Source organism: Amphiura filiformis, chromosome 4 (assembly GCF_039555335.1).
Source record: "Amphiura filiformis chromosome 4, Afil_fr2py, whole genome shotgun sequence".
In the NCBI taxonomy this organism is placed as follows: domain Eukaryota; kingdom Metazoa; phylum Echinodermata; class Ophiuroidea; order Amphilepidida; family Amphiuridae; genus Amphiura; species Amphiura filiformis.
Genome location: NC_092631.1, coordinates 21,953,205 through 21,970,900, shown reverse-complemented (window position 1 = coordinate 21,970,900; position 17,696 = coordinate 21,953,205). Strand labels below are relative to the sequence as shown.

The 17,696-nt window shown below is 34.7% G+C and overlaps 1 protein-coding gene across 1 annotated transcript in view; it reads right to left on the bottom strand.

Moving 5' to 3' along the window:
* Window positions 1–1,420: 1,420 nt before the first annotated feature.
* The window catches only part of LOC140150696 (E3 ubiquitin-protein ligase RNF213-like), a 70,433-nt gene continuing 54,157 nt past the window's right edge, over window positions 1,421–17,696 (bottom strand). The window contains exons 61-72 of the mRNA XM_072172779.1: window positions 17,203–17,340; window positions 16,858–17,032; window positions 16,516–16,586; window positions 16,075–16,329; window positions 15,372–15,486; window positions 12,322–12,468; window positions 11,439–11,601; window positions 8,211–8,484; window positions 7,537–7,740; window positions 7,187–7,276; window positions 6,701–6,879; window positions 1,421–5,571 (exon numbers count right to left, since the gene is read on the bottom strand). Coding sequence (XP_072028880.1) covers window positions 5,394–5,571; window positions 6,701–6,879; window positions 7,187–7,276; window positions 7,537–7,740; window positions 8,211–8,484; window positions 11,439–11,601; window positions 12,322–12,468; window positions 15,372–15,486; window positions 16,075–16,329; window positions 16,516–16,586; window positions 16,858–17,032; window positions 17,203–17,340 — 1,989 coding nt within the window. The 3' untranslated portion in view covers window positions 1,421–5,393. The remainder of the gene's footprint in view (window positions 5,572–6,700; window positions 6,880–7,186; window positions 7,277–7,536; window positions 7,741–8,210; window positions 8,485–11,438; window positions 11,602–12,321; window positions 12,469–15,371; window positions 15,487–16,074; window positions 16,330–16,515; window positions 16,587–16,857; window positions 17,033–17,202; window positions 17,341–17,696) is intronic.

Genomic DNA, 17,696 nt, shown 5'->3' with positions numbered 1-17,696 from the left:
GAACTGTGCAGGCGGCGGATGACATGATCGAGCCGGCAACTTGTGAAACCGGCCGGCCGTATGGCATTGTCCAATATAGTCGGTTAATTTTGTGGGGTTCATTATCGAACCCCAACGGTTTTAGCTTGTATTTATATTATTTATCAACATAGGCCTATTTGTTTGTGATATTTCAAGCGTTTTAAAATATCAAAATAATCCCATTCAATTACACGGTTGACGATGAAAATTTACTGAATTTAGAGAATGCAATGCGGCCACCACCTGGAACTGTGGTCGCAATTTCAGTGATTGACAGTGAGGTAACACGAACATGGCACTGGCCATCTGGTCACGTGCGCATTTATATATGCGCATTTCGTTATGAATTCGGCAGAGTGACGAATCGAGCATTTTGAGCAAATTGAGTTACTGTATGCTTGTGATTATGTTTCAGGTGGTCTTTCATTTCCACCAAAAATTAATGATAAATCTTACTTCCTGACGTAAATATTGAAATTGTGATTTGGACGAATCGCGCCTAAGTGCGATTAATGAATTTGACCAAAAGACGAATCGTATACTTAGCTGTACAAATCAAGTTGATCTATTGTGTAGTATAGCTGGAAACTCCGAATTGTCTATATTACATGTCATATACTGTTATTTTTTATACCAATTGGTAGTTATAGGTATCTTCTATCCAGTGATGCCAAAATAAGTACAAACATTCCCCATACGATATCGCTATGGCGTAATTATGTCAGAGCGACGTCGCAAAATTGGGAAATCACAGAAAATTATACACAAAATATAGGCCAATATTGTTATATCTTCTCTAAAGTCCTTGATTTCAACCGGAGTTTTCACTAAATATTACGGGGATGACTAATTATAACTTATGCCAAGTTTAAAATTAGGACAACCATTAAGTTTTACATAAAAGCCCCAAATCAAGGATGAGTGCTATAGTTTACACGTAGTTGAATGCGGATTCGTCCCCGTATCTAACTCTTTGCGCAGCGGTTGACACTTTTTGGATTTAGCATAAAGCCGAATAGCTGTAAATACCTAATTTGAGGGATATGTCGATTGTTTCAGAACATGCAAGTGTTGCAAATAATTGGTGTACATTGACTTCTATAATATACATTTCAAATGAGTGCTCACGAATATTCTCAATTTTTAGAAGGGCCGATGGAATGGTACCAATATTTTCAAACGCCATTTACTCAGAACAGCGATTTTGCGGATTCGTCACTCTGCCGTATTCATAACGATATATACAACCGAAGTCCACTGATAATGAAGAGGTTTTGGAAACCCTGTTTACAATGCCTTTTATAGTTCTTCAATTGTTTCCGTAAGTGTTTTATCTTTTAGGACAAATGACAAATCTCTTTTACAAAACAATTTTATTGAAAACAAAACCTGCATTCAAAGACGTCTATAATATAGTCTACAGCTTAGTGTTATACTATGCTCTCATGCTCAAACAATTCAATGAATCAGCTATAACATATCGTAATTTGATACAGAGATACGATAACATGATGGTTATTTTTATGAGAAATAATAACTAATAAACACAGAGCGTTTGGTTTTTGTCTCATTTATGTCAACCTCGTGCTACGTTTAACGGTTAATCCAGTTTTTAAGACGGTAATCTAGGTTAAGCAAACAGAACTTTTTAAGTCTTTGTTTATCCCACAAGATATATTTACATCATATTCGTCTCTATTACAGGAACGTTCTTCAGATCCTCTTATAGATAATAATACGCAATGTATTCGAGCAATGTTATTGCATAGCAACCAGGACATTATGCAAATTACAAGACGAAAAATGTAATACCGTATTTTTTATGATAATTACTATGCCAAATAAAATAAAATAAAAGTAATACAGTAGCAAAATTCAGTGTTTGATGTATTATGAAACGATGAAACATAGTACATAAGTACATGGGGCTTGATATAACATAGGTCTATACCACCATGCTACGAGTCATTCTGCCAGAGAGGCGTTTCTTTATCATACGTATTGATTACGGAATAAAGTGCATACATATGATATACTATGACTAGTATAATAACAAATGAATACGTATATAATTAAACCTAACCTTAACCCTAAACCATAACTCTAACCCTAACCCTAAGCATAATCCTAAACCCTAACCCTAACCCTAACCCTCGGACTATGCGGTTAGTGATATGTTGCGGTCAATCATGGTTGCAGAAAGAAATTAAGTGTCCCGCACATATTAGTCCCTCCCCTCAATTTACTCTTTCGTTAGTAGACCTATATTTAATTTGGTGACCAAATTTTCATGAACAAAATTCAACTTTCAAAACATTTCAAATCTATTTAATAATTTCTACTTCCAGTCACAAGCATTGACAAAATCAATACGTTGTCAAGAATGCGATATATAGCGCGTTAGTAAATTCGTGTGCGTAGTCCTCTTTGAAAAATAACCTTTGAAGAAACTATTTTTGATGTTTTCTTAAAACAAAAAGTGAAAATAAAACTCAAAATTACTATTTGTTATCAAGTTTTTAACAAGCCTTGAAGTTTTCAATACAGAGAAGAATTGTTTTGTAGCAGTGACTATATTTGTCTACTATTCCAACATTTGCAACTGCAGAAATTTGATACTTTCTGCATAAAATCCTTGTACCAAAGCCTGTACTGACACATAAATAATATTAATAATAATAATAATAATAATAATGATAATGATGATAATGATGATGATGATGATGATGATGATGATGATGATGATGATGATGATGATGATGATGATGATGATAATAATAATAATAATAATAATAATAATAATAATAAACGCATTCCGCATTAGGTTTTCAATTTCTTACAAGCTTTGAGACTCAGGATTGAATTAAGGTGACCTAATCTATAAAATGGCACACTATGTTTCGACATAATATTCAATACATGTTAAATTTATTTTTCCGATAAATTCTACTTGCAGTCATTAAAATAAACAACAAAATGGTATGAAATATGATCCCAGCAATTACAAAACGCTTTACAGAAACGTTTAAATGTCGGGTTATGTCAAAAGGGTAAAGGGTATAAAACGTTTTAAAAGCATTCAAATTCAAAAACATTTACTAAAAAACGTTCTTACATAACGATATTCAAGCGTTGACATATTTTTGCTTAAAATATTTTACAATAAATCGTGACTTTTAAACTGTTGTTGTAGTGTTTTTCATATAAAACTCGTGACCTTTATATCATTCGACATACATGTCGAAACTTTTATTTATAAACTTGTAATAATACAGTCGGAAGCATTAAGAGAAACAGTAAAATGTCACGAAATATGATATAAACATATATAAAATTTTCACAACATATCCGATTAAGTTTGTATCAAAATTTAATTTGTAAATTCAAAGACAACTTTCAAAACATCAAATTAATTTTGATAATAATTTCGGCTTACAGGAACAACAACTGGAAAAAACCCAATGAAATATGACGAAATGTAATATAAGCATAATTATATGATTCGTTTGTTTCAAAATGTAATTTATACTTCAACAAGTACACATAAAATCTATTTTATTGGCAACAAATTCTACTTACGGGCACAGACATTGAAAGAAACATTAAAATGTAAACAGATGTGATACAATCATTATACAATATGGTACAATATATTCGACTAAGTTTGTCAAAAAAATATATACTCAATAATAATATTTTTCAAAACACCTGTTATTTATTTGTTTTAAATTCTACTTACGAGAAAAACATTGAGTGAAATATTAAACTATCAAGAAATGACATAATTATATACTATATTTGAATAAGTTTGTATCCCAAATTTAATTTATAAACTCAAGACGACTCTCAATACAATGTCATATATATGTTGATAATAATAGGCACCATCACTGAAAGACGCATTATAATGTCAAGAAATGTGATATAAGCACAACGTTCGATACGAGTGAAATCTGTTTTGAAAAGAAACTCTACTATACGAGCACAATCATTGCACTTCGATGTGCGTACTCGCCGTTTTTGTGATGGATTATATTACCTTAGAGTCGCCATCTACAATGTTTATAGAAGTTGCTTTCCAAATGTCGGCCTTCGCAATATCAGATCAACTGATTTTCATTCTCTGCATAAGGGAAGCTAAGTAACTGAAAAAGACGAGCTGTTTCTAAAATTACAAAAGCAGGCCTATTGACAATGTAATACGAGGAAGAAATCAATATACAATTGCAATTTTGCTTTTTAGAAAAAATAAAAAATAAAAGAGATCATGGCAATAATGTTACATGAAGTGGAATAAGTAACATCTTGACTAACAGAAAAACTTTAGTTGGTTTCTTTACTAGTTTGAGCTCAAACGCTATGTATAATCACGATAATTAACTAGATCGTATTAAACGAGTTGGGTCACTTTTGGCATTTTCGACCTTCATGGTAAGCAAATGCAATATTGCTTTTCAGAAAAAAAATGGGCCATAGGCCATGGTGTAAATATGAATATGCAGTAGAATTACATGTAGTAATATCATCTTGGCTAACATAAAAACTTTACTCGGTTTGTTTCCCAAATCAGGTTCACACGCTATGTCCGATTTTACTTAATTGCCGAATTGTGCCATTTTTTGCCATTTATACACATAATCAAGTTTGTACCGCGTAAAATTGACTCTCATGCTTATCGTCAAAGATCTCAAAACAAAAGCTAAGATTTTTATGTTTTTTCTTTCACTTTTAATATGATATTTATTTCAAAATTATAAATTAAAATACGCTTCAAATGCCCTATTGTTTAAAATTACCCATTTTAAGAGCACCAACCAGATGGTTCATGATTCAACCCAATTCAGTCACTTTTGCTACACAAAGACACGAAAGTGGCCCAAGCTGTTTGAGTACTATTATACTTTACACAATTGGTCATATCTTTTCTTGTAGACACCGATTTCATTGAAACAAAGCTTATGTATTAGCGTAAGAAATGACCTTGACGACCAAATAAAACGAAATACAATATTTTAGTGACATGTTTGCCTAATACTATTTTCTAAATAGTATAATTTTTTTTGTTACAACCTGTATATTATGATGCTTATAAGATTAATATAATATATAGCGATGAGCAGTGACACAGATTTCTTGTTTCGTTCTGCAACTGAACTGCCAAAAATCAAGTAACAATCAAGTTAAGATTAAATAAGGTAAACTTGAAAAACAAATCCCTCAATGGATTTATTATACAAGCAATATGTACATGTATGGCCTCGTCTTAAATGGGTTATTAAAAGACTGACATATTGGGCCACTTATGTCTAAATCAGTGTTTAGTCGAATACTGCATTCTTGTCTAGACTAAACAAAAAGGCAGAAAACTACCACTAAGTTGATTCTTGCTCTATTCCGGCCTGGTATTTCACAGCAACTTTCCAAGCTCCTACAGCTTTTCTTACTTCAAGTTCAACGTCTTTTTTCTTCATAGTCTCTATTGCCTCCTGTAGTCGACGAATATGGTGCTGCTTCTGCTCCATGTATCTCATCAGCTCTTCAAAAAGCAGGCTGTGTAAAAATATACACACAAGTTTATCGAATAAGTGAAGCAACGGGATCGAATGATGCAGATGTCAGCAAATGTGAATTTGCAAAAGATGTCAAAATACGTTGGCGTAAAAGATTTTGTTTTGTGGGGGTATTCAATATCAAGTTTGGCCCGGGTAAAATGTATTTATATGGTCGTATTTTCTCAACACGACACAATCGATACTGTTAATAGCCCTTTGTGGATCGTAGCTTTCAGCTTGTGGGTATGTTATTTTTCTCAACATGACAGAATTATTTATTCTCTGTGTTTATTTGTAACTTAGTATATGTATAGGAGATGCAGCAATTTTCAGTCATTCTGCGTGTTTCTACTGGGGAACGGTTGGCGGGTAATGTGGTTTAGTTTAGAGTGTTACCGGTTAATGTGCCCAGTGGAAACAGATCGGTTTAGAGTGATGCGGTGTGGACACCCGGCAACCGTGATCCACCTCATGAGGTAGACCATGTGGTGTGACACCCGGTATTTCTGCCAGTGGAAACACAACGGTTAACGGTTGCTGGGTGTTGAACTTCTTTTATGTCAATTTTCTGTATCACATCGTGACCTTAAAAGCAGCTTGGGGTCAGGAAAATACTTTCAGTACTTCCGGTACACACCACAACCCTTATCTTAAGCACCTGTAGCACCGTGGTGGTTGTTGCTTGAATCGGGTTGTGGGTTACCAGGTAATACCGGGTAAAAATACAGAGTGCTCAGTGTAAACACGCAGATTGTTTGCTTTCAATCGCCTTCCCCATCTGTTTTTTGCTGTGTTTATTTGTTATATTGTTGTGTTTTTATGGTGGAAAAATAAATGATTATGATTATGATGTATCAACGAGATTTAGCTGTTTTAAGGTGCGGGGTAGGTGCACTAAGGGTTAAGGCACGCGGTGGATGCACTATTACGTATGACGTGCGCAGAGAGTAATTAGTTCTTGTATAAGATCATGATAACTGACATACATATAGTGCACCCACACCGCACTAGCTTTACTAAAGCTCGTACCTTAACCTTAAGGTTAAGCGTATAATCTTGCGCGTCTTTTGATGCTGTCGACCATCCATAATTTTCTAAACACGACGCACAAGCTAATGTTTACTAACCTTTGTGGATCGTAGCTTTCAACATCTGGATTGTATGTCTTTAAGTTAATCTCGATATACTCGTAAAGTTCAGAGATAAATTCTTCAACATCCACGTGCCGCAGAGCTCGGGATAACACCCGACTCTCTTGTTCAGTTACGTTGGCTTGAAATATTTCTGGAACACCTTCAAACGGATCCTAAAAAGAAATTTGAATAATATATCAGTGATTTTGCTTAACGGGGTTAAAATAGTAAACTACATATTTCTGTTTGTAAGAATAACCTTGATGAGCTATTCATCAGATCCAAAAGAGAGAATATATCGTTGGTTTCAACATCAATTCGTTTGAGCTTTACCAATTGTTATTTTGGTATGTTTAAGGCCATATTTGAGTAAGTAAAAGGAAAAGGCTCATGGTGAGAAATAGAGAGACAGACAGACAGAGAGAGACAAAGAGACGGGGGGGCGAGTAGGGGAGGTAAAACTGTGAAAATATAAATTACTTGTTTTTCTGAAGCCAGTCTTCGTTTTGCTCTTTCCACTCCAAGTAATTGCCATAAATCCAAAATGTGCTTCAAACTGCGATGTCTAGCCTGATTGTATCAGATAAACACATATACTTAATTAACAGTACAGTTCGTTATAAAAATTTCTGAAAGCGCAAGCTACTCTGTGTTTTAGCTTTATTTTTGGTAAAGCGTCCGCATTAAATGCCTCTAAACCGTATTTGTTCAAATTGATGCTATAACTACATCGACTAATTCGTTAATAGTAATACGTATAGGAAATCGGGGATAAATAAGAACTTTATCTTTTTATTTTGGAAATTTGCAAAGTGTATAATTGACTATACCTTTGCAGTAATTAGAGATCTTTGTTCCTTGGGTAAATTGATGCCAGAATCCGCCAGATATTCGATTATGTTCGTGTCCGGGTCACCTCCAGTTGAAATCAGGAATCCAATAGCAATGTCTACCACGGCTAGGCAGTCACAAAGATCAGTAATGGATTTGAGATCGACTAAGATATCTAGCTTGAAGGGACGCGATAGTCGTTCCTTTTTAAATAAACATGATAAAATATATGCGTTTATTTTTTCTTTATCAATCCAGTTATGCACATTAAAGCAATATTGTAACATTGGCTAAGGATGATGCCATTAGTGTTGCTCAAAATTCTTATTTCTATACGATTGTAATGTACATTAACAATAATGTAAATTAACAATAATACATCTTAAAAAGACGTTGATGGCTTACGGGATAGCTAAAATACATCAAAATTACCAACCTCCGTCATGACCGACGGAGAAACACACATCGGCGACATAGGCGCTATAATTAGATAGCAATTGTCCTTGTTCTACCATTTTGTTCGGTTCAAAATTAAAAGGGACGCATATCTGACAGGGAAAACTAACATTTTGTAGAAAAAATAATTGTACATATTTTATGGAAATGTTGCAAATACGTTTAAGTTATCAAATAGATAAATATTTACTTATAAATACACCACCCTGTCCTTTACCTGCTTCACTTTAGCCCTGATCTCCTCGAAAACCCTCAAACTGCGAGAACCTTCCCGAAACATCAATTTTGGTAAGGTTCCTTCAATACGTGGACGTCCTCTGATAAATATCTCCTCACAAGCTCTCTCCAGGCTATCTAAATTGAATGTGGCGGATGTAACCTCTTCGTCAAATATGTGATGACAATGTGCTTCTATCAATGGAATAAGATCTTTATCAAGATCGTACGCCATAAGGTGTGTAAGGGTCACGGAACTCGGGAATATGCTATCCCTATTGTCCGAATAATATTATGATAAAAAGAAAGAACATCAGTATAATCTGTGAACACAGAAATATAGTTCGCATTTACAAGGTGCATTCACAATACCACTTTGCTGAACTTACTTAACGCGACATTTAGAAAAATGTGGAAATGAGAGCATAAACTGGCCATACAGTAGGTACCAGATGTAGTCCTACTAATGCATGACGTAATTGATGATATTTATGGCCCATATTTGCAAAACTATTGATGCCTTCGAGGTGAAATAAACCAGATTTCAAACAAAAATAACCTATGAAGCAGGTATTCAAAAAGTTCATTTAATCTGTTAGTCAACGTGCAATAGTTTGTTCATAGTCTATTTTTTACTTCATGATACAATCATGATAGCTTAACTTCTTTCACATTTTGATGCTTCATGTGATCCTCCTTTAGGGGCTGGGCGTATTCTTGTGTTAGTTTTCAATACTGGTTCAATTTTCACTTAAACATTTTATATTAATTTATTCTGTGGTTTAGATGTCTTTATAATGTATTTTCGTACTTGGTAAATTTAAGGATTATTATATGTAATTGTGGCTGTGGAAGTTTTCCCTTTTCAATTGTTATATTTAAGAACATTTATATGTCAATAAATTGGAATGAAAAAAAATTGTCTCAATTTTATTTAAATATTTTAAGCTAACACAACTAAATAACGCCATTCACAAAAGTCATTCAAAAGTGTTTCTTAGATGATATTTTGGTGATTACAAAAATCAAAGTTACAAGGCTGATTCTGCTTTTGTAGTGGTCAAATTGCAACAAAAAAAAATCAAAGTGGCTTGAGTTGTCTGGGGTTGTGCAAACAAGATTTGATGAGTATGCTTAATTTATATATGTTTGTTGTCTGCAAATGAGCCAACAATGTAGATTTTTTTAAAAATTGAAAAAAAAGTAAATGTTAACATATATAAACGTGACGTGTCATGTCAAATGGAGACACTTTTGGGCAGAATCATAAATGGAGAAATAGCCAAAAATCTGGCCGGGGTTGATATTTTCAAAATTTGGGTTTGTTGCAAATTTGTGATGTTATTAAGGGAAGGGGTATGAACGTTTGGACAGTATTTATTGTGGGACATTAGAGCACATCAGACATATCGAATTGTTTTCTAAATACGAAGAATGGCCTTCTGATATCAAATAATTTTGATTTTTTGAAATTCGCAATGTAATACACATTTTATGGCAAATCATTAAAAATTGATATTTTGATATTTAACAGTACTCGAAGTAAACTTTATAAATCTGATGATTTCTACCTAAAGTGTATGTAGGTGGGATAAAAAGCCGACGATCAATTGAAAATTTTGACCTGTCGTATTGAAGATATGGATTTTTTTTCCCAAAACACCAACAAAAATTAGGTCTTTTGGGGAAAAAAATCCATATCTTCAATATGAAAGGTCAAAATTTTCAATTGATCGTCGGCTTTTCGTCCCAGCTACATACACTTTAAGACTATGTCATTATATTTATAAAATTTACTTCGAGGACTTTTATATCTCCAAAATGTGAAAAATATTAAATTTTAATAATTTGTCATAAAATTTGTATTATATCGTGAATTTCATAAAATGAAAATTATTTGATATCAGAAAGACATTCTTCGTATTCAGAATGCAATTCGATAGGTCTGATGTGCTCTCATGTCCCACAAAAAATGCTGTCGAAACGCTCAAAACGCTCATTCCAGTTCCCTTAATGTTAACAATATTGTATGATAGTTTCAAACCGGAATATTACTGGCATCTTGTAGTTTTAAGACATTTTTCAAGGTAATTCCTATCCTCAACATTGTCAATAATATTTTTAAAGGCCGCTATCTCAATTTCTAATTTTATAATACCATAACTTACGAACTCAATATTTTCGCTTAGGAATGCCCGATTTCAATGGGGAAAAAGCCGTTAATTTAAGATATGTAAAAACCTCAAAATTGATAACCTGCCCAAACGTGTCTCCTTTTGACATGACACGTCACAAATATCCTTATCATGACATAATCTATGTACCCTCTACTAGTTCCTCTGTGAATGTCAAGTTCACAAACCCGCATTCCAGGCATTTCTGACCAAGCTCTTTACGTGACATAATGCAACACGAGGTTCATTATATCACCGTTACAACCACCGTGCATTTGGCGGGGCACTTGAGTAGGCCCAGCCATAGCATGGCAGATGTATTTTATTCTGATAAACAAACAAAGAATGAAACTTGTTCAGTTTTATTTCAAGAGTTCAGTCAGAAATGTAAAAACAAACAGCGGCGATTTCAAGTCAACAAAATCCAAGCAAGGCCTAATAATGCAACAGAGTGTTATTCATTTCACTATGTTGATGACACGAGATACAGCGTGCAGAACTGCTTTCACCAAAACCTGTTCTTCTCTATTGACCATCTTCCTTTATTTGTTACCACCAAGAGTCAAGAAGCTCTAAAACTGATTTATTTTCAGTGTACAATATTTAATTTTTCAATATGTTTCTTTTGTGCAATAAGTTCAACAATGAAAAAAAAGAGATGCATAAAAAGTAATAACAAAAAATCTCAAAATAAAGGTGTGCTTATGTTCAACTTTCGTTGTGCGATATTTTGATGGTTACCTACTCTTGACTCCCCTGTCATCTTGCGCTCACAAGTTAAGTTGCTTTTAAGATACGGAATTGAAACTTCAAAATTAGTTACAAGAATGATGAATAAATAATATCTTTAAAATGACATTGTTTCGTTGTACCATCACAAAATGCGATTCATTTTCTACATGTAATCTTTTTATAGGACACCTTGTATAAAGGTGTTACTTTTAAAAGCGTTTTCTACATTGTAATTGTTCGTAAATTTCAATTGTCAATAATTATTATCTTTTAGTATAGTCTTGGAAGTTATTTATCAACTTCAAATATTATACAAAACTCACTCATTTTCCAGGTTTCTAATTTTACAGTAGGTGGCAACAAATTTGTTGTGTGTTTGAATCAGGAAGTCAACCAACTGTGTTGAAATACCCGAGGCCGTTGGAAGAAACGTTGCCAGGTTGCAACAGTCAATATCAAGGGGTTGTTGATGCTCCGCTAATGTCACTGAAATAATTAAGGAAACATTGGGAACAGACGCAATGATTTTAAGAATACCTTATATGGAGGATGAGTCAGATCTAACGAAAACGGCATTGCTATCCTCAACACTCATAGGAGAAAAGTACAAATAATCCCTGAACGCGAATCGATCCAATAATTGGTGGGTGAAATACTATTTTCTGCGTTATATTCTTACGGACTTGTTTCAACTCATACTTTGGTGTGCGCAAACATGGCAATTCCTAGAGTACGGTGATATTAGTGCAGATGTAGTTTTGGGTCTGACTTAGGTCAGACTTACTTAAGTCTGGAATTGCCTTTTTTGGTAAATCCCATACTCATATCCTATGCGGGTATACCTGAGATGTCGTCATTTGACGTCACGTCGATGTTCACACATTGTTTAGCGAACATCGCGAATGCACATTTCAAAGCCGAGAAGTTCGCAGTAACGATGTGTGCATTGGCGTGATGACATGACATGTCTACCTGCAAAGGCTTATGGGATTTACCGAAAGGTCAATACTCTGTCTAAGACATCGATCTGATGCAACTGCGATCTTATGTACTAGGGAACATTGGTCTCACCTTCATGTAAGGATCACGAAATGTTTATATCCGTAACCCTAATCCTTACACTAACCTAACCCTAATACCAAATCTTAGAATTCGTGATTATGCTTATATGAAGGCCAAACCGGAACATCACATAACATGTCTTACTTTTAGGCCATACTTGATTCCACGCAGACACAAAGCATAACATCAGCTGATGCATTTCGTTATCATCTTTTTGGTCTCCGTTGGCTGCTTCACCTTCACTGTGGTCAAGAGCTGCGTCATCTCTGTTTTCTCCTCTAGCTATGTCACCTTTGAATAAATAAACATTCAATAGCCCAGCTAATAATTTTACGTTGTTAAAACGTCGTCTTAAAGTTATATAAAGTGGAATAAACGTAACATATGGACGTTGTAAGTACGTAAATCTGTGAACTCGTATGCATGTAGTGACAACGTTATTCATGGACGTTAATGTAACGTCATTTTGACGTTGTTTCGACGTCAAGTTGTAAACTTCGAAACAACGTCACTACGACGTTACATCTACGTCCGGGAATAACGTTGTCACTGCATTAATACGAGTTCACAGATTTACGTTACTGCAACGTCCGCAGATTGCGTTGTATTGAGGTCATACCATGCCATTTATACGACGTTGTAATAACGTGCTTTATACGTCGAGACAACTTGATTACGACATTATATTAACATCCGGCAACAATGATGCTCAATCCCAAAAAGGGAGAGCGTATGAAAATTCAAAGTTTAGAACAGAGAGTTGATATTCTTGAGAGGGCACTCTATTCACGTGGTTTCTTTTCCAACGCTAAAAGATCACGAATTTTGGTGGTTTGCAAATGAAAAGTGTCCGCACTATCGATTGATTACGTAACTGTTATGAATAATTTATTAGGTTTTTCAATGCAATCGCCTCGACCCATTAATACATATTATCTGTATTATCAAAGTACTTGGAATAGCAATCCGGTGAGTTCACTGAACTATACGCCCTAATACTGATGGAGTTTTAATGGCGTTTAATGGCGCTAATCCTCTCCATACACAGATGAACAAATACAATAGATGAAGGTCAACACGTATGACCTCCTATGTGACATGTTATATGTGATGTACAAAAACCTGAATATCATAAAGATCAGTATTCGTTTGTGCATATGAACTGCTGCACGTTTGCGTTGCTAAATATTACTCATTATACATAATGACAAATATTGGTATTATGACAATACGGTATATACATTGTATATAAAACGACTAATAGATCCTACTATCATGGCGTCAGGTCAATGTTCATCATACCCCGTATGTTTCTTAAAATTCATTCAGATTTGAGACAAATTGCTGTGCCAATTTATTGGTGCACAGGTAGATCCGTGTTTTTTTTAAATGTTCATTTCCTTTTAATGAAAGAATTAAGGTTTTCCACTGCACGGGGGCCACAAGGGTGATATTAATTTTAATGCTATATTTTCAAAACGAATACGTGTTCCCGATTGGCTTCATAGCGATTTCACAAAAAAGGTATTTCTAGTACAATGCAGCGTCGGACTCTAGCTGAGAGCGTAGCCTAAGTCATTATAGACTCCAAAAGGGCTCTCCATACACAAATGAACAAACACAAGGAGGGTAGTCTCCTCCGTGACCAGCTTGATTTCGATGGAGCGAAACCAAATTGGCTGTGGAGGAGACGGGTCATTTTGCCATGCAAATTTTTCAGTGTCAGGGCTCTGGTTTAGAACTTCAGGAATAGAAGTATTTACTCTGAGTTTCACACCTAAAGGCGATCGTCAGACGACACGATGGAGACATTTTGGCTGGACAACCATCCCTTGGAATGGAAGAATTTACATTCCATGGTGTCAACATCCAAACTATTCCATGTCGTTTCAGATACGTATTTGTGTAACGTTTTACTGTGTACTGTTAACGTTTTTCTGAACGTATTATTCAAACGTTGTCACCAGGTCTGGTCAAACACATCAACGTCGAAACAACGTCATTACAACGTCATAATGACGTTATATCAACGTCCAAAATCAACGTCGAAAATAACGTAGTCACAACAAGAATACGAGTTCACAGACTTACGTATTTACAACGTATTATTCAAACGTTGTTATCCGGTATGGTGAAACATTGCATCAACGTCTGGAATAAAACCTTATCTCCTCACGTGAACCTATAATTATACGGTATTACAACGTTCTAACGGAATTTATAGGGGCGTTTGAATAATACGTTCCCAACTTCACATCGAAACAACGTCATTACAACGTCATAATGACGTAATATTAACACACAAAAATCAACGTCGAAAATAACGTATTCAAAACACGAATACGAGTTCACAGATTTACGTATTTACAACGTATTATTCAAACGTTGTTATCCGGTATGGTGAAACATTGCATCAACGTCTGGTATAAAACCTTATCTCCTCACGTGAACCTATAATTATACGGTATTACAACGTTCTAACGGAATTTATAGGGGCGTTTGAATAATACGTTCCCAACTTCACATCGAAACAACGTCATTACAACGTCATAATGACGTAATATTAACACACAAAAATCAACGTCGAAAATAACGTATTCAAAACACGAATACGAGTTCACAGATTTACGTATTTACAACGTATTATTCAAACGTTGTTACCAAGTCTGGTCAAACATTGAATCAACATCTGGATTAAAACATCATCTACTCACGTGAAGAAAACGCTTCAGAAACGTATTTGTGTCACGTTTTCTGAACGTACCATTAAAACGTTGTTACCCGGTCTGATTAAACATTAACATCTGGAAAAAGACCTTATCTCCTCACGTGAACGTTTTATTATACGTTGTTACAACGTTCGACCGGACTTAAAAGGGACGTTTGAATAATACGTTCGCAACTTCACGTCGAAACAACGTCATTACAACGTCATAATTACGTTATATCAACGGCCAAAAATCAACGTCGAAAATTACGTAGTCACAACACGAATACGAGTTCACAGATTTACGTATTTACAACGTAGATGACGACCTAAGTGTTACGTCAGCGAATGTCGTGAATACGTAGTGTGTTAGCTGGGAGGATACCCACAAATAAGTTCATCATGATTGTCAATGAAATAAAAGTTACCAAATATCAAAAAGTCATTTCAATAGACTAGCGTTACAATTTCAAGCTGAATTGCCTACCAGGTCTGAGTAGTTCGGCTTCTTTGGCATCGATACATCGGTGGAATCGCTCAATGAGACGCCTCTGTAGCAACAATATCTTGGGGACATCTTTCATTACCCGCAATACTGGTTCCTGGTAATTAAACATAGTCATTAGCAACATAATACCAAAATATGCAAACTTGGTGTGACGAAGCAAATTACTCGCACCTCTAGTTTTCGACTGTTTGACATGACGAAGGCTTGACCACACGATTTGATCTGCTCCCCCAACTCTTCAGTTATCTTTTGAGTGCTTGTACAGCTACATAATCTTGGCTTCTTTCCAGATTATGATATGGTTCTCTTGGGCCTTGGATTGGAGAAAAATACCAATTACTTCTTGTGATCACATATTACCATATTAAGTCCTGAGGCAAAACAGTTATGTAAATGATTTAATTTAGTCATACATTTCCTTGAAACCATTCCCCATCCCCGAAATATTGACCCTACATGAAAGACACTGTCTCATCCGCACATCAACTCACATTTTGACCATCAAAATGGAAAGCCCATATCATGCATGTAATGAAGTCGGACCATCCGCCTTAAAATTATAGTAAGCAAGTTCGCGGGTTGTTTGTTAATCAAGAAGACGATTCATAGATCTTGAAAAAAGATAACGTCCCTTCTCGATACACTAAAAAGTAGTTTTAAGAACAAAATTCAATGGCTTTACCATTTTGAAGAATTCTTTGAGAAGTCTGTATTTGTTTGGACTTGTTTCACTTTTCTGAATGAAAGTTGTCACACTATCAACAGATATACGCATTTTGTACCGCCACACTTCAGAAAGACATGCAAATCGTTCACTGAAACGCCGGTGATCGACGAGGGACAACATCGGTTCTGGTGTTTGAAGATGTTTCATTACAATGTTGGTTCTGTCATTCTCGACAGCTTCGTTGACACAGTTGATCTCAATTTCTTGATTCTGGAAAATAGAAACAAGGTTAAAATGTGTCATTCTTTTGTCATTAGAAGTAAATGTTTACTTTTGTTTATTGCCTCCGTAATTTTCTGTTATTCATAATTCGCTTCTTCTTCTTCGTCGTCGTCGTATTCTTCTTCTTCAAATCACATACAAAATGGCGTTTTCATCGTTTTCATTTTTACATACCTGTACGACGGGATCTATTAATTCAGCGATGAATCTAGACTCCCAGTCTTCGTAACTCTGAGCAACAGTTTCTGAAGAAAAACAATAGCGTTAAATCTGAATTTTGAAAATGACTGATTTAGCTTTATCGCATCACCTTTACATATCGCGCTTTACTTGAAAATGATTTAAAACAATTTTGATCATCAAACTATTATACATGAACTTTACAACAGAAACTCGAACCTTGAGGAATATTTCATATATTTCACTGAAATATTTTTATGGACATCCATGTGTAATTATAATGTTTAATATCAAAGCCATTAAACATTATGTAAATATCAGTATTTTATACTTTACCTAATATATCACCTTCAGCTTGTTGATAGGCAGTAACTCTAGCAAGAACGGCATGTATAAGATAGAAACTGGCTCTTGTCTTAGCAGCCATTTCAAGCTGCTTGATATCTTTTTCGAGGGTTTTCATGAGCTGTTCTCCTACTTCGCGCGAGATCTTCGTAATCTTCTGTGCCATCTTCAAAATAAAATTCATTATAACAGTAGTTACTTTGGTTAAATTACAGTATTCTTTTTCCTCATTATCACTGATTATCATCAACATCATTTTTGTTTCTCATTCTTCTTATTTTTCTCTTATACCCTAATAATCATAACGTGCAAGTGATGTAATATAAAAGAAATTACTTTCGGATTGAGAACAGCAACTCCAAGCATCAAAACACCCAAGATGATATTGAATATCAGCGGCTGTAGCTCTGTCGCTGAGCTGGCATCTCGTTGTAGCTTTTGTTTCTTTATGATCGCAGTAACAAATGTCATCTCCTGAAGTGTAAAGTGACAATACAGTAGATATGCTTTAACAGCTGCATCATCTGACTGCCTTGATTTAGTGATTATAGTCCAGAAAACACAAAATATTTTCCAAAAAATCGCGAAAGGTTGCCAGAATAGTTCAAATATTATATGAAGGGTATATAGAACATAAAAAGTTGTAATAACATTCAAAAACATTTGTTAAAACGTTGCTGCAAAACATTCAAACATGTTATTTTAGTGTCGACAATATAAAAAGGTTTGCAAAAATATATTTTTCAATAACATTTTGACACATTTTAACAATGTTGTATTACTTTTTTTCTATAAAACGTTTTAAAACATTTTAATGACATCTTCCTTCA